At 41.5% G+C, this 26,463-nt stretch overlaps 2 protein-coding genes across 2 annotated transcripts in view; both read right to left on the bottom strand.

Moving 5' to 3' along the window:
* AXDND1 (axonemal dynein light chain domain containing 1) overlaps nucleotides 1-8,616 on the bottom strand; it is a 66,119-nt gene extending 57,503 nt beyond the window's left edge. Inside the window, exons 1-3 of the mRNA XM_063134197.1 lie at nucleotides 8,511-8,616; nucleotides 4,397-4,575; nucleotides 954-1,054 (exon numbers count right to left, since the gene is read on the bottom strand). Coding sequence (XP_062990267.1) covers nucleotides 954-1,054; nucleotides 4,397-4,575; nucleotides 8,511-8,616 — 386 coding nt within the window. The remainder of the gene's footprint in view (nucleotides 1-953; nucleotides 1,055-4,396; nucleotides 4,576-8,510) is intronic.
* An 8,442-nt stretch (nucleotides 8,617-17,058) lies between these two features.
* The window catches only part of SOAT1 (sterol O-acyltransferase 1), a 55,439-nt gene continuing 46,034 nt past the window's right edge, over nucleotides 17,059-26,463 (bottom strand). Inside the window, exons 12-16 of the mRNA XM_063134184.1 lie at nucleotides 25,703-25,800; nucleotides 25,188-25,286; nucleotides 24,800-24,935; nucleotides 22,423-22,568; nucleotides 17,059-20,692 (exon numbers count right to left, since the gene is read on the bottom strand). Coding sequence (XP_062990254.1) covers nucleotides 20,636-20,692; nucleotides 22,423-22,568; nucleotides 24,800-24,935; nucleotides 25,188-25,286; nucleotides 25,703-25,800 — 536 coding nt within the window. The 3' untranslated portion in view covers nucleotides 17,059-20,635. The remainder of the gene's footprint in view (nucleotides 20,693-22,422; nucleotides 22,569-24,799; nucleotides 24,936-25,187; nucleotides 25,287-25,702; nucleotides 25,801-26,463) is intronic.

Here is a 26,463-nt window from a genome sequence, read left to right as displayed (position 1 = left end):
GCATTTTAACTATTAATCCGTAACCTCTGTGTCCCACATTACCAATGAAGGCCAAAGACATTTTACCACCTGAAATGAATCCCAAATGGCATGTTTAAAGAGTCTTGGTGGTGCACTTTTGAGATACGAATTCTTGCCTTCATCTATCCCTCCCTATCATCTATCTGCACATTACCCCAACAATTGCTTGGCACATGTTTCCCCCTTGGCCTTCCCCCCTTTGCTGATAATAAACACATGTATTCAAGGCCACACTCTTCTAGTCTATCATGAATCAAGTAAGAGAGTGAAAGCTCCATCCCACGAGCGTTTTATTGCACACTTGTTAATGGGCACTCACGGAGTTTGCTCAGGTCCCTCACATGGGGTGGTCTGCCTTCCACCCCTTCTGGCCTTCCTCGCGCCACAAAGAAAACCCCTCTTTAAGTCTGATGTTTATTTAAACTCAGAATTGCTGCTCTCTCCTGCTGTGTGCAGGAGAAGCAGCGCCATTAGAACAGCAGACTCAAGAAGGGTGAATACTGGTTAAAATGGAGCAACACATGACAAGGAGGGAGGTGTGTTCTAAATGGTTTGTTTTGTGTTCTAAAAACAAACCATTTGTGTTCTAAATGGTTTGTCCCTGTCCATATGTGCTTTTTATACTATATTTTGTAATTGTGCTTTTAACCTGTTGGTTGTTTTATTGTGGTTTTAATTTTTGTGAACCGCCCAGAGAGCTTCGGCTATTGGGCGGTATAAAAATGTAATAAATAAATAAATAAATAAATACAAATATGTATGATCAACATCCATGTTGCAGGTTAGCCACCCTTATTTATAGATGTGTAACTTGCATTCTCCTTCTTTCCTGGGATGGGCCCTCAAACTGCTACGAAAATTGCTATTTCTTTTAAGGAGATATGAGGTACCAGTTCCTTCTACAGGGGGTCCTATTATTTCCAGACTGTTACCTTCCAGCTCCTGTCAAGCAGACGGGATGCTCAATCAAGTATCGAAACTTGTTTCTGCGAACAGGGTGTTGCCAGACCCCATCAGCAGTACGGATGCAACCCTGAAGAGCAAGCAGCAGAAAAGTTCAGTTTACACTTTATTCATGATCAGGCAGTAAACAAAGACAAGCTATTATTCAAGGTATTCTGTACAAAACTAAATCCACAATACTGCTAGTCTGACTCCATTTTACATACAAACACACGTAATGAAACCCTGGCAGTTTCTTCTTTTAAGGAAAAACAGCTTCTGAGCGGGTGATTTAGAATGGAGAAGCAGCAGGCAGGGCAGGAGGGGGTTCCCTGAACCTTTCCCCATCCGCTATTCTTTGCCTGCCAGACTATCCCTGAAGTCAGTTATCTTTAGGAGGCGAAGCAGCTATTAGACTTCCATTATATGGACGGATGGACGTGCATGTTTGTAATGTTTAGTTGGGCTCTCAGACAGCTCATGGCCTAAGAGGTTCATCTTTTAACTGTAAAAAAAAAACCCTGTAAATAAGAATTTATTTTATTATTATTTTATTATTAACAGGTATGGCATAAAAGTGCTAAAGAAATAAATAAAGGAACAAATAAAGAAAAAAATAAAGAATATTTTAAAACAAGGATGCAAACCGCACACTACAGCTTCACATACACAGCCTTTTAAAAACAAAGACAAAGGTGAGAATTGATTAATAACAAGATAGACCATTTTGTGGCAATGGTCTGGGAGATGCCGGCAGTTTTAAGATAAGACGAAGGGCAATTTATATTGATATGAGCTCCCTGGGGACACGCAGTGAATAAGTACGGTTCTGATAAAGGCTGCTGTGTTATACTGAACTGTTTAGATTAGCAATAGTCAAGCTGTAGGGCATTCGGACAGAGGTTGTATGTCTGAAGCCAGACAGAAAACAGTTTTGGAAAGGTTTGTTTGGAAAGCTATTTGAAAGACCTTTTCAGTTGTTATGATGTCCCTGTGTGTCGCCTTTGCTCAAACAGATTTTGAAAGGAAAAACCTGCCATACCTATTGTCAAAAGGTAAAAATGGGAAGAGAGACAAAAGGCCCCATCACATCTAGGTAGAAGCGCCCGGCTCCGTCGCTTCTCCGCTTCCTGAAAACAGGAAGTAACGAGGCCCATTCAGTCTGGCAGGAGAGAGCGGCAACCAGACTTTTTTTGGGTGGGGGTAGGGTTGTGGCGCAAGGAAGGCCAGAAGGGGCGCAAGACACGAGAGAGGCAGATGGCGCAATGTGAGCAGTCCATGAGTGCCCAGTAACAAGCGCGCAGTAAAACGCTCGTGGGATGGCGCTTTGCATCACAAGGCAGCAATCATTCTTTCAAGCTGGCACTAGCACTTTCAGAAAAGCTAGACCTTCTCCAGCCTGTCTCCAACATAGTGCTAACAAAATTAATTCTCAGAATGGACCCTTGCCTCAGGGAGATTCCAGCTCAAATTAATTTATTCCACACATCATGTGAAATTGAGAAAAAAATCAATGTATCTTTATTGGTCATCTTTTTCTGTCTCTTCTAGCTGTCCGAATCTGAGTTTGAGTAAGTTTTTCAAATTGATCTATATGATGATTCACAAAAACTCGAGTCCTGGAATGAAATTACCATATGAATATTTGAAGCTGTGTTTGACCCATCTACGGCAGCCTTCCCTAAGCTGGCGCCCTCCAGATATTTTGGACTACCAACTTCCAGAACCCTCCAGCCACAGCCAGCCATTGTTGGGAAGGCTGATCTACAGTCTAAGCAGCAGGCTCCCCAGGATCTTAGCGCTCCATCACACCAGCAATTTATCGCACACTTGCCATGCCTGGTATGTGGTTTTGCAGCGCGTTACTCACATGACATCGTCCCTGTCCTGCACTCATTTTGCTCCTTCCCCTCCGGTTTTCATTCTATTTTGGAGCAGGGAAAGTTTGGTTTCTTCCCCTCCGTGTGCAATAAAGCTGCTCCTCCCTCTCGTGTATTGCTGTCCTTGCGCTCTATATTGGACCATCCCGTTTTGTGTTGGGGGCGTGTGTTGAAGGGTGATCTCCTGACAAAGAGGAGGGCGGGGCGGTTCTCCGCTCATCTGCTCAACCGTGAAGTGGGAAGGAAAGAGGGGCAAGGCTGCTGCCACCCATGCTCGGGACTCGGTCCCATTCAACTCTATGCTCTTACTCCTCAGTAGGCATGTCTAGGTTTCCTGACCGGGGGACATTTTTGCCTTAAAAGAAATGGGGAAAAAACCTCAAAAGAGACTTCAGCTAAGCGCAGGTGCACTGACATGGGAGTGGGGGGTGGCAGTTCACCCCCGCACCTCCCTAGAACTTCAAATATTCGCAGTTAAAGTTTTTTTTTTTTTTTTAATGGAGCAAGGCATGGGGCTGCAGTGCACATTCGCTCCTCCTCCAATGTAAACCTTTCCCAAGCCAAGCTATCTGTCCTCTCTTCATACAAACAGGTAGCTGCAGCAACAGTCTCTGCCCATGTGTTCCCTCCGGCTTCCCACAAATGGCCTCCCTTCCTTCTCTCCTCGGAGTTTCATTAATACGATCTTAGGGGAAAACACAGTGTGTTGTTTTACCGTAATTGCGCAGTTTCGGGCTGCTGTACCATTGTACTTGCACAGAAAAAAAATAAATTAACAAAATTAACTGCAGGGGGGAAGGAGAACATGGGGGACGGGGCTGGAGATTTCGCCGGCACAGTAGTGCTACAGGTGAGAAGATACATGAGCTGAAATAGTGCAACAATGCACAGATGTGAAAGTGTCCAGTGCTAAATTCGCTAAGGAAATGGAGGATGAAACAGCAGACTCAAAGCAGGGGGAAAGAAAGTAGGTGTGATGGAGCTTTTAGATGGGAGTCTTTCTGCGCTTTGCTCCTATTCCCTACATTCTTTATCTGGAAATGCCGGGGACTGAATCTGCTGGTGGTTTCCACTACCTGCTGGTTTCAACACATCTCTGACTTGAGACCTTGCACATCATGTGCTTGACACCTCCCCATTAAATCCTGCATTCCTACCCCCACATAAGAACAATGACCAGGGAATGAAAGGCAGAGTTCCTAAGCGGCCTCCCATCCAGGCACGGATTGAGTTTCAGACCTATTTAGCTTCAGCAGAATTGCTGCAACATATGCCTGCAACATTTTCATTTTCAATCTATTCATAGCCATTTACCCTGTATTCTCTGATGGGTTTTTTTGCCTCCCCCACCTTTTAGTGAACTTCAGGTCCTAATGGGTTTCGCACAAATCCATTCTTCAGAAAACATTGCTTCTTGCAAAGTGTCGTCCTAAACTGAGGTCTAGGTGCAACTGGCATAACAAAGTTACCAGCAGGCATGCAACCAGTGGATTTTGCAACTGATTTTATATTGAAAAAGTAAATGTTAATCTAACAGAAATGAAGTTACACACCTGAAAGTCTTTTATAGTTTTTTTCTTTGGGGGTCTTAAAAAAGTGGGGCATTGGACAGGTTTGGCAGCAGAGGTCAGAGCAACAAAGATCTCTTCTGGGATGAAATCACGCTGTAAGGATTTGGGAAGAGGCTTTGAATGGTCTGCAGCACCTGACTTGTCTCTTAGCTCAGGGAGTTCTAGAAAAGATTAAGAAAGAAACATAGACAGTACGTGTTAATATTTTGATAGTGACATATATTTTTCGAAACTAAAGCATACTGACAATTCCTCTCTCTCTCTCTCTTCACACACCCACACCCACACACACACACACCCTTCATGATGGTGCTCTAAATACAATACCTTATCCACTCCACTATAATGGTCTTCTAGAAATGTGCAATAACTTATTAATTAGTATCTTTGTTTTTTTAACTGTGAATATTGTCAAAATATAACAGAAAATACATTGTGAAAATGGGGAAAAAACATACATTAAATATATAGGGTTATCAACAATTTCCATTATGTGTACCATTCATTAAAAAAAAATAGTGGGGGGGGGGGGAGAAAGTTATACAAAGGTTTCAAGAAAAGCAGACCAGATATCTGTGTATTTATCCACTTGCAAGTTGCATCTATATAACACCTATTCAAAAGTTTATAATGTTATTAAGTCCTCGATCCATTGCACTATGGTAGGTGTGGATTTATCCTTCCAATGTGATAGTATAAGACTTTTGGCTGTCATAAGGGCTCTGAAAAACCATCTGCGCTGACCAGGTGTTAACTTCCAAGAAGCCGGTAGGTAATTTAGGCAGAGATGCACATTATTCCATATTATAGATTGTTTCAGTACAAAGTTCATCCTTATTATAACCTCCTCCAAAAATGGGGCAACCACAGGGCATTGCCAAAACATATGAGTTAAAGAAGGATTAGATGCATAACATCTCCAACAATTGTGCAAGTTAGACAACCCCTTATTAAAAAGGCGTGGTGGAGTCCAATAAACCCGAAACAGAATTTTATGCTGAATAAGACATTACCTGAGACCCATAGAAGCTTCAGATACAGATGTTAGGGCATTAGGCAACCATCCATTGGTTAGGCAAGATAAGGCACTCCAATTCTCTATTCCATTCAAGTCTTAAACTATGGGTATCATAAATTACCTACTGCTACTAAATACTTATATATCTCAAGAAACCTACTCTTGATATGCTATCTGTCTAACTACCGACCTGTCTCTTTGTTGCCTTTTGTTTCAAAGATCCTGGAGCGTGTGGTCTACTCTCGTTGTCTTGATTTTCTTTCTATTAACTCTGCTCTGGATCCTTTTCAATCTGGATTCCATCCTTTGCATTCCACTGAAACAGCCCTTATTAAGATTACCAATGATCTTCTTATTGCCAAGTCTAAAGGCCTTAATTCCGTTCTTATTCTCCTTGATCTAACTGCAGCCTTTGACACGGTTGATCACGATCTTCTTTTAGATTCCCTTCATGACCTCGGATTTTGTGGCTCTGTCTATAACTGGTTTGCCTCCTATCTAGCGGGTCGCTCTTTCAGCGTGTTGGCTAATGGCAGCTCGTCTTCCTCCTTTCCCCTTTCAGTAGGGGGTCCGCAAGGCTCGGTGCTTGGTCCGTTGTTGTTTTCTTTATACATGTTGCCCTTGGGTAATCTTATTCAATCTCATGGCCTCCAATATCATCTGTATGCCGATGATACACAATTATATCTTTCATCTCCGGATCTTTCTCCTGATGTTCACGATCGTATCTCGGCATGTCTTTCAGATATCTCAGCTTGGTTGCTTCATCGTCGTTTGAAACTTAATATGGCAAAGACTGAATTGCTTGTTCTTCCTCCTAAACCTTCTCCTCATCTCTCATTCTCTCTTACTGTCAATGATGTTACGCTTACTCCAGTCAAGGAAGCTCGTAGTCTTGGCTTTATATTTGATTCCTCGCTCTCCTTTATTCCTCATATTGAGGCAGTAGCTAAATCCTGTCATTTTTTCCTGTATAATATTGCCAGGATTCGATCATTTTTGTCTGTCTCTTCTGCCAAGACTCTTGTTCATGCATTGGTTATTTCTCGGTTGGATTACTGCAACCTTCTTCTCACTGGCCTTCCTTCTTCTCACATCAGTTCACTGGTTTCTGTTCACCACTCTGCTGCTAAGATCATCTTCTTGGCTAGCCGCACTGACCATGTTACTCCACTTCTGAAATCTCTTCATTGGCTTCCAATTCACTTCAGAATCCAATATAAACTTCTCCTGTTGACCTACAAAGCTTTTCACTGTCTAGCTCCTTCCTACCTTTCCTCTCTCATCTCACACTATTGCCCCGCTCGTGCGCATCGCTCCTCTGATGCCATGTTTCTCACCTGCCCAAGGGTCTCTACTTCCCTTGCTCGGCTTCGTCCATTTTCTTCGGCTGCCCCTTACGCCTGGAACGCTCTTCCAGAACATTTGAGAACTACAAGTTCAATCGCAGCTTTTAAAGCTCAGCTAAAAACTTTTCTTTTTCCTAAAGCTTTTAAAACTTGATTTTGTTCTGACTTTTATAATGCCTGTTTGGTGCATTCTCTTCCCCTCCTTATTGTTTTATTATGATTTTATTAGAATGTAAGCCTATGCGGCAGGGTCTTGCTATTTACTGTTTTACTCTGTACAGCACCATGTACATTGATGGTGCTATATAAATAAATAAATAAATAAATAAATAATAATATATGGGTCATGGATCAGCGTGTCAGTTCAGCTGTTATATTAGGGTGACCATATGAAAAGGAGGACAAGGCTCCTGTATCTTTAACAGTTGCATAGAAAAGGGAATTTCAGCAGGTGTCATTTGTATATATGGAGAACCTGGTGAAATTTCCTCTTCAACACAATAGTTAAAGCTGCAGGTGCCCTGCCCTCTTTTAAATCTGGTCACTCTAGTATAGCTCCTGCAGCTTTAACTGTTGTGATGAAGAGGAAATTTCCCCAGGTTCCCCATATATACAAATGACACCTGCTGAAATTTCCTTTTCCATGCAACTGTTAAAGATACAGGAGCCCTGTCCTCCTTTCCATAGGGTCACCCTAAGTTACAGTGTTTCTAACAGTGCTGGTGGCTCCAAAGTTGTAAAAGCAGCTGGACCAAACCTAGATTCCAGCAGGTGTAGTTGCAAGTATTGCCACTGGGCCGTAGAAGGTAAATTATATTTAACACACAAGTCTGAAAAGGGCAAAAAAATGTCGTCTGCGCCTATTAATTGATCCAGAGTAAAAAATCATCTGTCCATGTCCTCCACAAAAATGTTTTCTTTCCAATTCTTAAATCTGGGTTTCCCCATATAGTCAATTTTGCATGAGAGAATGGATCAAACTGTAATTGATGTGATATTACACGCCACGTCTCTCTAGCAGCCAAAATTGTAAGAGGGGTGGGGTGGGGTTGCTTATTCTGATATGGTGAGAACTGAGTGCTATCCATTTGGGAAGGGGTTCTAACCATAAGGCTTCCAGAACAGACCATGATGGCAGTTCTGAGTGAGCAGAGAAAGACCAAAACTTAGTACAAACCAATAGGTAAGCCCAATGATACAAAGCTAGGCCTCGAAAACCAAAGTGACCAGATACAAAAGAGCCCTGCCCTCTTTTGTATCTGGTCACTTAAACTGTTGTGATGAAGAGGGAATTTCACCAGGTGCTGCATGCATACAAATGACACCTGCTGAAATTCCCTTTTCTATGCAACTGTTAAAGAAACAGGAGCCCTGTTCTCCTTCCCATATGGTCACCCTAAAAAAATTAATTATTGGGAAGGTTCTTCTTTAAACAAAAAGCAACCATATATGAAGTGCCTTGTAGAAGAGGGCGTTGAAAGATGCCTAAGTATGGGGGAGAAAAGGTGAAAGAATGATGTAGCAGGGCAATGATGAAGGGATTCAGACCTAACCACTGGATTTGGGCAGCTCTTAACCTATGCCACTTGTGCCATGATTTCTTATTGAGGGATTTTTTTTCTTTTTGTGTATTCTGGTGGCAACACCTGCATATTTCTTTGTGCCACAAATGTGTTTGAACTAAACCAAAGCAGCTTTACAACATCAAACAATCCTATGTAAGATTTACCTTTATTATCCTTGCTGACAGGTACTATAGATGTATCTTTTGTTTTTTTGATCTCTTGTTTTGAAGTAGATGGCAGCACTGGAACCAGTTCCTTGTTAGCAGACATGCTGAAATGTTGATCTTGGGTAGTTTGCTCATTGACTCACATATATTTTCAGCAGCAACCTGCCAAGAAGGGATATATATAACTAGATGTCCAAGCACCTGCAAACCTCAACAGACAATCTTAGGCTTCCATTGATGCCTACTCTTCCCTCTAACTCCCCTCCCGAAAAACTGTTTGACCTGTTTCAAGTGTCCCCAAATTCCTTTTGGGATATGGAGGCAAGTGAGTAATCCTCTGTGTGCTTCATCCTGACCTACTTAGTCTGTGGAGTATGTTTCAGAGTCCATAATCTTAATTTTGCAACTAAGAATGTAGTAACTGAATTTGTTTCCCCTTCCTCCCTCCCCGTCCCCTTTCCTTTTGTGTCATGTTTTTTTAGATTGTAAGCCTGTGGGCATGGACAGACTAATCCTGTCAGACTAATTTGATCTCATTTTTTGATAGGATAACCTGTGGACTGTGGGAATGTTGTGGACGTCATATATCTTGACTTCAGCAAAGCTTTCAACAAAGTGCCCCATGATATTCTGATTAACAAACTAGCTAAAAGTGGGCTGGATGGAACAACTATTAGGTGGATTCACAGTTGGCAACAGAATCAGACTCAAAGAGTACTTATCAATGGAACCTTCTCAAACTGCCCTGCCCTCTTTTAAATCTGGTCACTCTAGTATAGCTCCTGCAGCTTTAACTGTTGTGATGAAGAGGAAATTTCCCCAGGTTCCCCATATATACAAATGACACCTGCTGAAATTCCCTTTTCTATGCAACTGTTAAAGATACAGGAGCCCTGTCCTCCTTTCCATATGGTCACCCTATACTTACCCAATTGTTCTTTTTAAGAAAGAAAAAAAATATTTGTGAATTGCCAGGAATCTCTACCTTAGCACACATTTTCCTCTCTATCCCCAAGGAATATATCTCCACAAAGAACACATTACTAAACCCTCCAGCACCAATGAGCAATCACTATCCAAACCACTCCTCTATGAGTACTAGGAACCTAACCCTAAAGTAGGGTGACCACAGGGCTCCTGTAACTTTAACAGTTGTATTGAAAGGGGAATTTCAGCAGCTGTCATTTGTATATATGGAGAACCTGGTGAAATTCCCTCTTCATCACAACAGTTAAAGCTGCAGGTGCCCTGCCCTCTTTTAAATCTGGTCACTCTAGTATAGCTCCTGCACCTTTAACTGTGGTGATGAAGAGGGAATTTCATCAGGTTTTCCATATATACAAATGACACCCTGCTGAAATTCCCTTTTCTATGCAACTGTTAAAGATACAGGAGCCCTGTCCTCCTTTCCATATGGTCACCCTATACTTACCCAATTGTTCTTTTTAAGAAAGAAAAAAAATTGTGAATTGCCAGGAATCTCTACTTTAGCACACATTTTCCTCTCTATCCCCAAGGAATATATCTCCACAAGGAACACATTACTAAACCCTCCAGCGCCAATGAGCAATGACTCCAAAACACTCCTCTATGAGGACTAGAAACCTAACCCTAAAGGGAAATTATAACGACTCCGTCCGCAGTAGCACTACTGTACGAAGGGAAGCCTTCAGCGCAGACCTCGTTGAACATCCAGCCTACATTTTAGAGGGAGAAAACGTGGGGTTACTTTGTTTACCTACATCTCCGTGCTTCCTAGCGGCAGCTGTTGCTATGGGAACGCCGCACGCCTCTTGTAATTGTGCTACAGGGCGCCTAACTGCACCTAGGAATTGTCTTTCTACAAGGCACTCATTTAGTCGCCTTAACAACGGTACTTGGGGCCCTTCCGTCGTATTTCCATAAGAAACAGCGAGCGAGCGCTCACTAGCCCGTGGTGTAGGATTATGGGAGTCGTAGTTCAAAACGTCTGGAAGACACCAGCTGGTTGCAAAGCGGTGGATCTCACCGTTTGGATGGGCAGATTCCGGAGTAGGCTTTTGAAAGTGTACTTGGGGCAAAAGCCACCCATAAAATCAGAGGAAATGCTGAAGATATTCACGTAGCTGTTTATTTATTTTATTTATTACATTTTTATACTGCCCAATAGCCGAAGCTTTCTGGGCGGTTCACAAGAATTAAAACCATAATAAAACAACCAACAGGTTAAAAACACAAATACAAAATACAGGATAAAAAGCACCACCAGGATAAAACCACGCAGCAGAAATTGATATAAGATTAAAATACAGAGTTAGAACAGTAAAATTTAAATTTAAGTTAAAATTAAGTGTTAAAATACTGAGAGAATAAAAAGGTCTTCAGCTGGTAGGGTGACCATATTTTGGAAAACAAAAAGGACAACATGGTCGCCCCCAAGGGGGCGTGTTCAGCACCAAGGGGGCGTGCCCACCCGAACATAGTCTGATTTTACATGTCTGATTTTACAGCACACATTTAAGACAAATCTCTTCTTCATAACATCTTAATGTTAAAATCACTGAAATAAAGAACAAGTGAGAGATTCAATGTATCTGAAATTAACTTCACTCACTCCTACTTTTGTAGGTTTTGCTGTACTTTGAAGCTTTTGATATTCTCTTTGTGTTATTTTATTTATTTATTTATTTATTTATTTATTTATTTTATTTTATTACATTTATATACCGCCCCACAGCCGAAGCTCTCTGGGCGGTTTACAACAATTAAAAATAGTAAACATTAAAAGTATACAAAAATTTAAAAACCATAAAAACAGTATAAAAACAACAGTATAAAAAGTGTTACATTCTCCCCTTCCCTCAAATATTTTTTCTGACTGTATCTTCACTCATTGCAAGCTGCTGTTGTTGTTAACAGGGTTTGCTACTGGCCCCAGATCTGTTTCAAATTTGGTATGGCTAAAGCTCTACCTAAAAGCTATCATGGTGCCAACTTTCAGCTCTTTATCTTTAAAAACGACAGTTTAAAAAATAATAATTTTAAAACCTCATTTAAAAAAAATCCTAAAAAATCAATGGATGAACGGATCTCTTTCAAATTTGGTGTGGCTAAAGCTCTACCTAAATCCTATCATGGTACAAAGTTTCATTGCTTTATCTTTAAAAATGACGATTTTAAAAATAATAATTTTAAAATCTCAATTTTTAAAAAAATCCTAAAAAATCAATGGATGAACGGATCTGTTTCAAATTTGGTGTGGCTAAAGCTCTACCTACGTCCTTTCATGGTGCAAAGTTTCATCTCTTTATCTTTAAAAATGACGATTTAAAAAATAATAATTTTAAAACCTCAATTTTTAAAAAATTCCTAAAAAAATCAATGGATGAACGGATCTGTTTCAAATTTGGTGTGGCTAAAGCTCTACCTAAGTCCTTTCATGGTGCAAAGTTTCATCTCTTTATCTTTAAAAATGATGATTTAAAAAATAATAATTTTAAAACCTTAATTTTTAAAAAATTCCTAAAAAATCAGTGGATGAACAGATGTTTCAAATTTGGTGTGGCTAAAGCTCTACCTAAGTCCTTTCATGGTGCAAAGTTTCATCTCTTTATCTTTAAAAATGACGATTTAAAAAATAATAATTTTAAAACCTTAATTTTAAAAAAATTCCTAAAAAATCAGTGGATGAACAGATCTGTTTCAAATTTGGTGTGGCTAAAGCTCTACCTAAGTCCTTTCATGGTGCAAAGTTTCATCTCTTTATCTTTAAAAATGACGATTTAAAAAATAATAATTTTAAAACCTTAATTTTTAAAAAATTCCTAAAAAATCAGTGGATGAACAGATCTGTTTCAAATTTGGTATGACTAAAGCCCTTCCTAAGAGCTACCATTGTGCCAAGTTTCATGTCTTTATCTTAAAAAATGACGGAGTTATAAGCATTTTTGTTAATTCCCATTAGAGCTGCTCTTTGTAAAAAATCCTGATTTCCCCTCCCCCTCCCGGATCTGCCGGTTTGCAGCAAAAATCCGGCCATATCCGGACAAATCCGGGTCATATGGTCACCCTATCAGCTGGCGATGAAAGGAGTACAGTGTAGGCGCCAGGCGGACCTCTCTTTGGAGGGAGACCTGTTAATCCCCCCTCCAAACAAAAGATAGTAACTTGGGGCTTATTTAATATATTTTTTTAAAAAATGTGTTCAAAGCATTCAAAGGTGCAACATTTCCGTATGTAGGTTGGGAGAGAAGGAGGCTGAAGGGGTGATTTTCGTAGTGAGTGACCTTTGCTGAAACCTATGGGGAGTTTTCTAAGGGGACTTGAAATCTATTGAGCCCTAGCCCCACATCTGAGCTGCAGTGTTAATAATGCAAGCCTATCAGAAACTCCTCTAATCTGTAATACGGGGATATGGCTTATTTATTTATTTATTTATTCATTCATTTATTACATTTTTATACCGCCCAATAGCTGAAGCTCTCTGGGCGGTTCACAAAAATTAAAACTATGAAGAACATAACAAAAAAAACAACTGTCTAAAAATCCTAAAAAATCAATGGATGAACGGATCTGTTTCAAATTTGGTGTGGCTAAAGCTCTACCTAAATCCTATCATGGTACAAAGTTTCATCTCTTTATCTTTAAAAAAGACGATTTTAAAAATAATAATTTTAAAACCTCAATTTTTAAAAAATTCCTAAAAAATCATGGATGAACGGATCTGTTTAAAATTTGGTTTGACTAAAGCCCTTCCTAAGAGCTACCATTGTGCCAAGTTTCATGTCTTTATCTTAAAAAATGACGGAGTTATAAGCATTTTTGTTAATTCCCATTAGAGCTGCTCTTGGGGGGGGGAATCCAGATTTCCCCTCCCCCTCCCGGATTTGCCATCAAAAACCTGGACAAATTCGTAGCAAATGGCTACGAGTCAGTGTGTGGGCGAAGGTCCAAAGCAGAACTTGGATTCCTTCATCTGGTTTTACCGTCTTCATGGTTCCAGAAAAGGTTGGGGCAGAGCGTCAAGAAGTCAGGGGTGCTTGTGTACTTTTTCATGAGAGAAACCTAGGAAAGACAATTTTCTTGTCAAGACCTGGGGGTTTTCTGTTGGAAGATGGCCAATGTAACACCAATTTTCAAAAAGGGATCCAGAGGAGGATCTGGGAAATTACAGACCAATTAGCTTGACATCTGTTCCAGGTAAATTGGTTGAAAGCATTATTAAAGACGAAATTAGTAAGCATATAGAAGGGCAGGTCCTGCTGAAGAATCAAGACGGCTTCTGCAAAGGCAAGTACTGTCTCACGAATCTTCTAGAATTCTTTGACAGTATCAACAAACGTGTAGACAGGAGTGATCCAGTGGACATTGTTTACATGGACTTCTAAAAGGCTTTTGATAAAGTCCCCCACCAAAGACTCCTGAACAAACTTAGCAGTCATGAAATAAGAGGAGAGGTCCTTTTATGGATCAGTAACTGGTTAGAGAACAGAAAGCAGAGAGTAGGAATAAATTGTCAGTTCTCCCGATGGAGGGAAGTAAACAGTGGGGTCCCACAGGGATCGGTATTGGGACCAATTCTTTTCAACTTGTTCATAAACGAACTGGAATTAGGAGTGACCAGTCAAGTGGCCAAGTTTGCTGATTACACCAAATTATTTAAGGTTAAAATGTAAAGGGGTTGTGAAGAGCTCCAAAGGGATCTCTCCAAGCTGGGAGAGTGGGCATCCAAATGGCAGATGCGGTTCAATGTAAGTAATTGTAAGGTGATGCACGTTGGGGCAAAAAACCCTAATTTCAAATATAACCTAATGGGATCTGAGCTGGCGGTGATTGAACAAGGAAGAGATCTTGGGGTTGTGGTGGACAGCTCGATGAAAATGTCAACCCAGCGTGTGGCTGCTGTAAAGAAGGCAAACTCCATGTTAGGCATTATAAAAAAGGGAATTGAGAATAAAACTGCCAGTATCATACTGCCTTTTTATACAAATCTATGCTATAAGTGCAAGAGTAAATTGTGAGAATTCCGTCAATTAATCCCACCATATTCAATGCCTCTTATTTCTTTTATTACATGTTACAAAGGCAATGGATTGTAATGATAAGCACCCGGCTTCATCAGGAGCATCATCTTCAAAAACATTGTCTTTTGGATCTTTAGACTACTACTTCACAAGCCAAGCAAAACTCAGGCGTAGGTCTGATGTCACACAAACATAGGGTTCCTTGGAAAGACTAATTGAACCAGTACTTGACTGGGAGGAGGAATTATCTGGCAGTAGTAGTGAGTCTGATTGTTCTGAAATAGATAATTCTGAAGACAAAAGTGTTTCAGAGTTGCCAGATGCTTGTTTAGGGGTTGAGTTAATGCCTACCTTTGTAAAAAAAAAAAAAAAAAAGTTACCTGGTCCAAGTGACATTGCACAGTCTCAAGAAGAAAGTCCAATTCAGCCAGCGCTAAAAAGTTATCCATCAACAAAATATGGCCAATCATCGTGGAGACATTTCAACCCAGCATGGTACAAATGGTATTCTTGATTAGAATACAGTGTAGTACAAAATGCTGTGTTTTGCTTTGTTTGTCACCATTTCTGTGGAAAAGACCCCTGTACTGCTGAAAATCCATTTACTCATAAAGGCTACAACAACTGGAAAAAAGCTACTGCTAATGATTCAGGATTGAATCTGCATAACTGAAGTGCAATCCACAAAGCCTGTGTGATGGCATGGGAGAGTTACAAACAAAGGCAGAAATCCAAAGGAGGATCAGTTTTAGTGCAATTGTGATGCTCATCAAGAACATATCAAAGAAAATAAGCATTATAGAAGCACACAACAACATACATGGGGTTTCCTAGGTGTACAGGGCCCACAGTTTGCTCTTACTTTTCTTACACTAAGAGTCTACCTTCCTGGTTCTACCTGCACTGGTTGAAAAGTAACTGTTTTCTAAAGAAAGTGTTCTGTCTGTTTAACCTGTATGTCAAGGAAATGCTTATGTACTGACTACCTTGTTTGAAAGCCTTTTTCCATACTGCAATTTGAATTTAGCTAATGCATGCTATATGTTTTTTTAAAAAACCACCTAAATCAATATGTTTTATTTCAGAATATATGGTTAGGATGGCAGTTATAGTGTGAGATATAGCGTTATTTTTCTTCAGAGACCTTAACATGTGGGGCACAGCCTGCCCACCTAGAAATATACTTTACCGCTGCTGTGCCCCCCCCCCCTGAATTTTTTTTCTTAGTGCCACCACTGCCTGCGCGGAGCATCGAATTGGGAAACGAATACAGCTGAGCAAGTTTTGGTGGGAACCCTGCCCCACTGTGCATGCTCCAAGGGTTCCTGCCCATTCCCTCAGTTGTGGAAAGAGACCGGCATTGTGGCTCCTTAGTAACCGAGGCAAGAAAGAAACACTCTGTATCAACTAATATTAAAGACACCGAAGCGGGGACAGTGGGTGGATTGTGTGATTGCACAGATGACCACTCGAAGAACTCCAGTTACAGGTGAGCGACCTGACTTTCTTCTTCATGGTCTCTGTGCATCACACTTATGGGCGAATAACAAGCTTACTAACCAGCTGGTGGGTCGGTGTCTATCTTAAAACCTCCAGGAGGACTGTTCTGCCGAAGGAGCAATCCCGCCTTGCTCGAACAACCAGACAATAGTGCCTTATGGATGTAGAGGAGGAAGCCGAGGTCGCTGCTCTACAAAGGTCACAAAGAAGTATTCCACGGCTGAATGCCACTGACGTGGTCATCGCCCTTATTGAATCACTGCTATCCTACCCGGGAGGTCTAAGACTGCTACTTCATACACAAGCTGGATTGTCTGTACCACCCAGGAAGCTAACCTCTGCGTAGAGACAGGGTGAGCCTTCTTTGGGCCCCTGTAGCACACAAAAAGGCAAGGCAACTGGCAGAACTGCTCTGTTCTGTCCTTGTAGGAAGCCAGGGCTTGTCTCATGACCAAGGAGTGGAGTGTCCTTTCTACAGGCGTCTTTGGTGACGGGGAAAAGGCCAGTAAATAAGTTTCAACCACAGTTTCAGGCTTGTCAACAGTGGCCAAAGATGTACATCAAATCCTTACAAGCTTGGGCTTAATTTGCATTTGCGCTCAAATTGGCACCTGTAGTGTCTCAACAGATATGAGATCATTGCTGCAGACCTACAGCCCAACATCGGAAACAAGACATTTCCCACAAGCTTTCGATCCTTCTCTGCAAAAGATTATATATAATATCCCCAAATATATATAGTCCAAGTGCCAAAACCCACAGCCTAATGGGGACTGAACATGCTCAGTGGGCACGCAATACTTGGGAGAGGAAAATTCAGAAAACTGAGGGGTAATGGAATATTTTGGAAGAAAGCATGGCTGGCTGGATGAGAGGGCACAATGAACAGAAGTACCAAGACTCGCTTGTGAGCAGATCAGTAAAGGTAACACACATACCAAAAATGGCATAAACTCTACCCTGGGCAAAAGAGTGTTTGGTAAACATAATGCTTCTAGCCAATTTGCAAAAATCAAATGCAAGAATGAAGACAGGTCAACACGTTTCATAGATAGCAAAATATATTTCAATTTCTGTAGTACAGTATAGATTATATAAACCTTTGCACATGACAGAACAAGTCACAACAGACAGTTCAGTACATTTTAAAACCAGTTTACAGAATTACATTACCCAAAATCATCAACTTTTCCACAATCTTCTCTATCTTGTAGTATATTACAGAAGCTGCAAGACACCTGATGCTGTTCCAATGTCAAGTGCAGCTTCATTTCCTCTTTTCATTGGCATCTCTGCAAGTTTTTCTGAGCAAAAGGGAAGTTATATCCTCCTGGTTTGTGGAAAATTCCAGCAGCCTTATCAACCGCTACTCAAGCTAACAGAATGCCTTGCAGCCGATGGAGCTATACAGATCTCTAGTACAAAAGGTATATTTTTATTCAGATATTACAGTTGCCCTGCCCCTTAACAGCTTACATTCAGAAATTCAAAGCCAAGACATGGTGCTGATTAAAATTAGTATGTTAATGTTCCCTTTTTTTCTCCCCTTAAAAATAGTACAAGTATTCCACAGAGAAAACGGGATTTATTTGATAAGTTATTAAATTTTATTCTAAAGTTAGAGGTTCAAGTGGCTTTGTTTAAACAAGCAGCAGAAAAGGACAGGATGTATGAAAATTCTTTGGATGGATCAGAGACCATCTTATAAACACAAATACTGTACCTCCATAAATGACTAACACACACAAGCACAAAGCAGACTTTTCAGTTCTACAAAGCTGCACATATGCAGTTTGTAGTGTTCCAGGAAAAGAATCCTATTATTCCCATCACAGTGACTAGGTGCTACTAGTTAAATTTCACCTCCTTGACACAGAAACTGCAACTACAGGTGAACAGCCTTTAGAATCATGGTCAGTGAATCTTTGTTAAACAATGTTTGCGTTATTAAACTTTATTTCAGATTGGCATCTTCTAACAAATACAGAAGTGATCAGAGAGGTTTGAAATTTGGTGAGGGACGGGCGGGGTGGGGGTGGGGAGAGGCCTTTAAGATTTTATTTATTTATTTATTTATTTATTTATTTATTTATTTATTTATTACATTTTTATACCGCCCAATAGCCGAAGCTCTCTGGGCGGTTCACAAAAATTAAAACCACAAGATAACGAAGTTGTTTTGGAATGCTTTCATTGTTCCTAAACTGCTTCTTTCTCGAACTCGCAGCTTGTTGCTCTGCACTTGGATCATATAACTCTAGTGATTAAAACGAACATACACCACTTCTTTCCTGCAGTATAAGCATGAAATATATTCTATGATTCTATATTAAAGGCTGTAGGCTGGCTACTCAGCCAGGCTTCATTGAGGCCTGCATGGCCAAGGAACAGTCAACAGCAGACTCAATCAGTTCTATAGGCCACAGCTACCAACCATGAATATCGTGATACTGCAAGTCACAATGGCATGGTCTCTTCTAATGGGCTTCAATACAAATCACATTCACTACTCCAGATCACTGCAGTAACTGTGAATGAGGAATACCCACACCTAACGTTGGATGTGCAACACAGGACAGCACTCCCTAGCTGTTTATAAAAATGTAATACTGAACATATACTAATAGGATAAAGTGGAGGGATGACCGAATGGCAGGGCATGGGCTGGATCAGGCCCACACATAGCTGATAGCCCTTTTGAGTCATCACCAAGGTAGAACACATCACGTTGCAAATAGCAGTGATCCAGATCGGGACCACAGCGTGACAAAGTGTAAAGATCATCACAGGCCTGATCTGGAACAGGGACTCCCTGACTACCGCTTACTTTATAAACATCATGCAATTACTAGTTGTGGGAATAACGTCACATTTGGTTTGGCCCTAAACCAGAGAGAAGAGGATCGCAGGGAAACCTGAACACACAAGCTCTATTAATGGAAGGGCTGCAGTCTTCAGCAACGGGCAGCACCCACTTTTATTATTGAAAATGGTGCCATGAACGCACAAACGAGCTTCCAGATCCCAGGCCACTGTCTGAATCTGTGGTGTATCCCACAAGACTACAGGCCATCCCTGGCACAGAGAATGAAAGCTACTCACAGTGTAGCAGGCCTGCCATAGTACTTAATATAATGCTGCCTGTTTTACTGGATCAGATGCCGAACGACAAGTGAACACTGTAGGGAAAGGCCAAGACTTATTACCAATATTTTAAGAGACGAAGGGCTCATCTACACCAAGCAGATATTCCACTATGAAAGTGGTATGAAAGCGATACATAAAATGCAGGAGCCATACTACTGCTTTATAGCGGTATTGAAGTGCACTGACAACTGTTGGGGCCCATTGACACAGACCATATACTGCTTTCATACCACTTTCATAGTGTTATATCCTGCATAGTTGTGTCATGGGCCCCACCAGTTGTCAGTGCACTTCAGTACCCCTATAAAGTAGTAGTGTAGATCCTGCAGTGCACTTCAATACTGCTATAAAACAGTAGTGTGGCTCCTGCCTTTTATACAGCACTTTCATAGTGGAATATCCTGCTTGGTGTAGATGAGCCCTAAATGCACAGATGAAAGGCCTAAAAGGTACATTCAGCCATTGAAGTTAGGATTGTTTTTATTCAAAATGAGAAAGAATAAAGCTTGAAAACATCAAAGCAAAAAAGTTAGGCATAGCTTTCACAATTCACTCTTCATAAAGGCAGTAACATTATCCTTCAAAGCAATATTCAGTGTCAGAAGTTGACCGATTGTATTTAACCTAGGCCAATTCAAAATTTCTACAAATGTCTGCTGTGGGCTCAAAAACATTATGAATGGATCAGTCAAAACCGTATGCATACATTATGGCTACTTCCTTGGAAAAGGATGTAAAACCTGTGGCTACTGCTCCCTCTAGGCGTCCATAAATACAAACAGCAGGTGACAATGGCCCTCGAACAAGTAGGGCACCTAGGAACACGTATCTCTTCAGCCAAGCCCTCACTTGTGCTGTGGGTCAGGGAATATAAGAAACTCTAAATGTATCTCCCACTATTCCTTAAATTTTCCATTGCCCAGTGCAAATGAGAGAAAGCGTCAGCCTCTCCCACGAGTCCTTTTCACGTGCTTGGGGGAAGGTCAGGTAGCTGGACTCCTGGCTCCATTGTACATCATGTTGAAGCAAGAAGTAAACGAATACATACAAATACTGTGCAAATGTCCTGTTATTGAAGGATCATTCTGAAGGAATGTTATACTCAGACAGGCAAGACTAAACCCGGACCACATAATACTGCCCTTTCAGGAGAGCACGAGAGAAAAGTAGTAATACACAGAGCGCTGTTTGCGACAGCCAAAATCTTCACAGGAATTTGCTACACCAACCTTTCAGCAGGTTTCATGACCAGCATGGAAATGGCTCAGGTTGGTGCTCCTTACAGAATGAGAACCACCTGTCGAGCCTGCTGCAGTCTGCACTGCCTTGAGTGACAAAATGCCAACATTTGTCAAAACTACAGTTTTCTTTTTAAAAAGGCGCAAGTCATTTATATCACTGGTTCAAGTTATTATTATTTTTGTTTTAAAGAAGGCCTTCTGCGCTTGACCCAAGGACAAATCCCGGAGCACTTCAGATCTTAGCGTGGCAACTCCAGGAGCGCGGCTTTACATAATCAAGGAAAGTGGGCTGCAAGACACAAGAGGAACAGCAGTGTTAGACAGGAAACATGGAATGCTGTGACGACGTGTCTGATATTATCCACTAAACCACCCTGGCTCACACGGCTGCCTGAGTGATATTGTTTTCATCCAGTAGACACACCAACTAGCACCAGTTGTAAAAGCCAAAGGGTCTATAGAAGAGCCTAAGATGAATCTCTCAAGTCTGTAGGGCTATGCTCCTGCTAGTAGCAGCCTACACGGGGAGCCAGAAGTAGAGCAAGAGACTTGCCTCTTCCAGGAAGAGATCAGAACAGACTGGAGCCCAGGAGTGGGCAACATGTGGCCAGTGTGGAAGACCCCAGTGTCCCCACAAATAGAAAAAAACAAAAACAAAATCACCAACAAAACGATGCCTGGAGCAGCCATTTTGAAGCTACACTCCCCACTTTTTGAAAGCTGTTTTTTTTTTAAAAAAGAACAAGCTAATTTTAACCCTTTTGCTGCTCTGTACACTTCCCAAACTTGCCCACCCCTGCTCTAACCCTTAGCTTGGTGGCTCCTCCATGCCAAGCAGAACTGCGGATAACTTGTATGCAGGTGAGGCAATTCAACAGGTTTCTACAGGGAACCAGCCCTGAAGGATTATGGAGTCGTATCTTCTCCCATGCACATGTGTGTGCAAGAGCTGTTTTGGCACTATTTATCAAAAGGCAGGTCGTAGTGAACACTTTTCAGGACTCAGGGTACTTGAAGCTGGGAGATTAGTCTTGGAACACAGAGGACCACTAGATGTCCTTGAGGCTTTTCGCGCCCTTACATTTCCTCTCCCATCCTCAACTGGTGCCTCCCCTCCATTCTGCAAGAACCAATGACGTTTATCTATCCAGGAGGGAAGGTATCAGCTTAGACTTTTACAGTATTCACATATGAGGACATGAGGACATACCCTCATCCCTGCACACGTGTGTATGTGTGAGCGCACACACACATAGGAGAAAGCACGCACCTTCCTTTGAGTCAGAATATGGAGTACATTTTCTACGAGTCTGAGAATGTGGGGTAAAGGGTTTGAGTACATGAGTGTAAGTTCTCTATATAAATGTTTACAGGTGCCAGAATTTTGCTTCTTTGCTGCTTTTTCTCCTCGAATAATAAGGTCACCAGCCCAAACATAAACAGTGCCAAAGGCCTGGTAGTAGGGCATCTGAACACATGTGCAGAACACAGAGGAGTCCACTTCCTAGTAAGCCTCAACTACCAATTCCTTGAATGTTTATTCTCTGTCCCTTCCAGTCCTCCTGACATTGCTGTGTTTTTGCTGATCCACTTAGGAGAGCCTCACCTGTGGCAGTTCTGTACTAGTGACTCAAAGAGAGAATGACATTTTCATTACGTTTAAAATGATACATTCTCTGCATTCAAACACTGCCAAATTTGAAATTTCTGAATAACGGAATCGGTTTAGGAAAGGCACTATTTTGTGTTGAAACTCAAGTTCCCCCAAGTTTTACTCTGCCACTGACATCTCAAATGCTGTCATATAAATACTGTTCCATCAAAATAAAATAAAAAATCCACTAATAAAATGTTTGCTCAAAACATTGCATTCTAAGCAAGAATTTCAAGTTTCCAAATGCCATCGCAGGAATGCAAAAAATTAAAATCTGAGGTGTTTTCAAATTGTTCATTCAATTTTTAGGCTTCAAAATCCGTAGAGCAGCTCAGCTTACTTAGAATTGCAGGCATATTACTCACGTTTTTCAAAGGGCAATTCTGACGCGCATACCACTCCTGGCTATAGAGGCAAAGAATGACACCCTGGCCGAGGAAGAGGGAAGTCCACATGATTATATTCCAAATGGGACCTTTCCGACGGTCATGGAGAATAAAGTTGAAAACCACTGAAGAAGAAAAAAAAAATGTAATCAAGATGCATCAGTTTAAGACATGATTCAGCACCCTCTCTTTGTTGCCCAGATAGCAAAGTATGGCAGGTCGTACCTTCCCCCATAGAAGTGAATGGGTCTCACAGAAGTAGAGGCCAAGCTTTTCATCTAGCTCAGTGGATGGCAGCACTTTTGAATTCTCTCAAGAGAAATCGGTGCAAGCCACCTGGTCCTATGGAAGAAAAGTGGCTGCGATTGGAGAGGCATGTTCATCCACCACTTTAGACACTGATGAAGCCGGTGCCAGAGAGGAGAAAAGGTGCCCTACTGGGCTGCCACCCGAAGAGCTCCAAAATAAGAAATACACCGTGTGACCATAAGAAAATGGCACATTGTGTGTGTGTGTGTGTGTGTGTCGTCAGCATTTGCCATATTTTATTAGACTACATACCATTCCTGTGGTATATTAAATTAGTACATTAATCTAAAAAGGAACATGAGCCAGGACCAGTGATATGGGTTCCAATGCAAATTAGCTTAATAGGGTCATTTGCACAGGGAAATTTTCAGATTATTTCAGAAAATTTTCCAATGCAAATTCAGTTGATTTGCCTATGGTCTTTTCCATAGGGAGAAAAAAATCACTTTGTGTTGGAAAATGTTCTGATGCCCTAGAGGTCAGATACGGTCAACCCTTCAGACATTTTGGTCTATAACATCCCTCACCATCACCCTTCACTGTTGGCTAAGCTGCCTAGAACGGATGGGAGCCATAGGCCAAAACATTTGGAGGGCCACAAGTTGCCCGTCCTTGCCCTAGAGAAATCTAATTCAGCAGGTCTTTTTCTTGTATTTAGTTAGAAAAAAAATCTTTTAAAAAGTAACACACATTAAAAAAAAACAATCCCGGAACATCACATTATTGGAATACTTGTAAAAATGGAAAGATAATAGTATGTTCTTCCATTATATAGTTTAACTTTAAGAAAGAAAGAAAAAATGGAAGGGAATACTTTTGACCCACTAATTTATTTTAGCAAGCTAAAGAACTATCCATGTTATAGAATCATAGAATAGCAGAGTTGGAAGGGGCCTACAAGGCCATCGAGTCCAACCCCCTGCTCAATGCAGGAATCCACCCTAAAGCATCCCTGACAGATGGTTGTCCAGCTGCCTCTTGAAGGCCTCTAGTGTGGGAGAGCCCACCACCTCCCTAGGTAACTGATTCCATTGTCATACTGCTCTAACAGTCAGGAAGTTTTTCCTGATGTCCAGCTAGAATCTGGCTTTCTTTAACTTGAGCCCGTTATTCCGTGTCCTGCACTCTGGGAGGATCGAGAAGACAACCATTATTGACAACCATTCATCTATTTCAACAGAGTTCAACTCTCTTCCACTAAGATTGTTGGGGAGACCCTCAGTTTCATCACTGTCAGTACTTATTAGTTCTATTTTTGCACTGAGACATGTATGTTTTTCAATGACATATGTGTATTCTCTTGTATACTTGTTAGGGATAATCAGCAGAAAAAAACCCATTAATTGCAACTCTGAAACTGCCAGGGTTGGCCCACATTCATTTTTACTAACGAACTTATGAAATAGGAACTTTTCCATGGAAAATAAAGCACTGGAAAGTTTTCAACCCCACATCACTGGCCAGGACACAAGCTGTTTTTTTTAAAAAAAAATTATGCAGGGTAGGGGGGAATTGTCCACAAAGCTTTTGAGACAGGGCAGAAGGATGTTATGGGAAGAGGGAGGCAGACCATACACTCCTCTCTCTGTATTGCCATCATCTTCTTACCTTCTCACAATGCTCCTGAGTCAAGCTGGTGGAGATGTTCTCTCTCACCATGCAATAGTGTTCTAGAGCAGCCTTCCCCAACGTGGTGCCCTCTAGATGTTTTGGACTTCAACTCCCATCAGCTCCATCCAACATGGCCAATAGTCAAGACTGCTGGGAATTGGGGAAGTCTGAATTAAATGAACAGCCACCTGCTTCGGGACCAAGTAGGGTCCCACCCAGGCAGCTCCTCTATCAACCTAAGAACTGGCTTTGAGAAACGGAGGATCATCCTCGATTTTGGGGACTTTCTAGGACAGAGGGTGTGAATGCTAGGCAACCTTGAACCCGCACACCTTGAATTTTAGTAGTTAAAAGCATTGATAACAGCTATCACAATGAAGGTTTGTTCTCAATATCTTGCTGAGCACAACTACTGGAAAGTATATTTGTTACTTACTTCCAAAACACATGAAGAGGCAGAACATGACTGGATAGAAGTAACCAAAGCAGATAGCCAGGACATATTCGTGCACAGCAGCAGAAAGAGTGAAGACGGATAACATGGCGACGGCTTTGAATTTTTTCCCAAAGAACTGGTGGTGACAGACAGACAAGAGGGGGGTGAGTGAATCTATCAAAAGGGGTCCAATAAAAAAAATGTGTGTACAGCTTGTGGTAACTGGCAGTAATTTCCTGTTAATATTACTTTCCTGGATATTTGTGTAAATACAGGTGTCTCTGTATCTTCCTGACTTGGAGAAAGGCAACTGTAAGATTTCTTCCCACCCTCTGAACAAATTACAGTCAAAGTAATTAAAAGAGGTCTTTCACAGATTGTAACTTACCCAAAGGAAGTCTCTGTATGCATAGTAATAGAGCCAGTCATGCACAATCACATTCCAAGTTCGGTAATAATTTGAGTAAGAGGTAGAATTCCACCAGTCCTGCAAGTGGGAGGAAAGAGGGGGGAGGATGTCAAGGAGCACGGATGCAAAAGTCCATATTCACAGTGCCAAGGGCGCTCCTGTTACTCCAATATTTCTGGCAATGCAACATTCAGATCGACATCTGTTTACGTCAAGAGTACACCTCAATGTATTTTCCTAACCGACTCTAAATCCCACCTAGAAGCTCATTTGCAAGCAACAGCCAACAGCCAGCGGAAGTCGCTTGGTGCCTCAGAGTACGCAAGCACAGCATCGCTCTGGGGAGCAAACATTAATATGGCAGAGTGACAGATGTTCACTTAACATTTGCATCAGAGGGCTGCTGCTTGGCGTCCCTCCACCACTCTTTGGCTATAAAACAGCAAAAAACAACAACAACCGCCTCCCCAAAAGAGCAGCTGCACATCAATTACCTTATAGAACATTCTGTCGGCAAAGCGCAGCATCTCAGCAAAAGCATTATGCCAGCAGTGAAGGAATGAAAAAAAGATCAGGAGTAGAATCAAAACGCCTGGGAAACAGTAAAGAAAAGAAGAATGCATAAACCCAATTCCGTTCATTGCAACCACTTGTTGCACTGATTGGAAGGTGAAAATCTCTACTTGCACTCCCAAATCAAGACTAATAATAGTGACAGGTGAAGCAGGATTGGTGACAGGTGAATAGTGACAGGTGAAGCAGGACTGAGAATATCCTGAGAATAGTCATGAGGTTACTGCAAAATATTCACCAATATTATTAAGGAGATTGCTACAAAGGCCCACTGATGACAACTGCGGAATGGCATCCCATGGGTTGTTGGGCCATGTGGGAGCGAGCCTCCTGCCTGGAAGTGATGAGTAGGCAGGAGTCTCACTTCCATGCAGTCCCAACAACCCATGGGTCAAACAATGGGATGAGATGTTTGAACCCAGAACTCTGGGTTTCTGAGGTGGAAATGATCCAGAATTTTAACCCATCAACAAACCATGGGTTAAAACTCTGGATGGTTCCCCCCTCAACAACCCAGAATTTCGGTTTCATAGGTCATGCCAAACAACCCAGGAACAGGGTGTTCCTGGGTTGCTTTCTAAACCAGATGCAAAACAGAAGCAGGCGGCAGCTCACATTGCTGCATGGCCCTGATTAACCATGGGTTACTAAGTCAGTTAATTAATCAATCAATCCATGGTTG

Source organism: Elgaria multicarinata, chromosome 1 (genome assembly GCF_023053635.1).
Source record: "Elgaria multicarinata webbii isolate HBS135686 ecotype San Diego chromosome 1, rElgMul1.1.pri, whole genome shotgun sequence".
Classification (NCBI taxonomy): Eukaryota; Metazoa; Chordata; class Lepidosauria; order Squamata; family Anguidae; genus Elgaria; species Elgaria multicarinata.
Note: the sequence above shows the minus strand (reverse complement) of the source record. Positions and strands in the feature narration are given on the sequence as shown.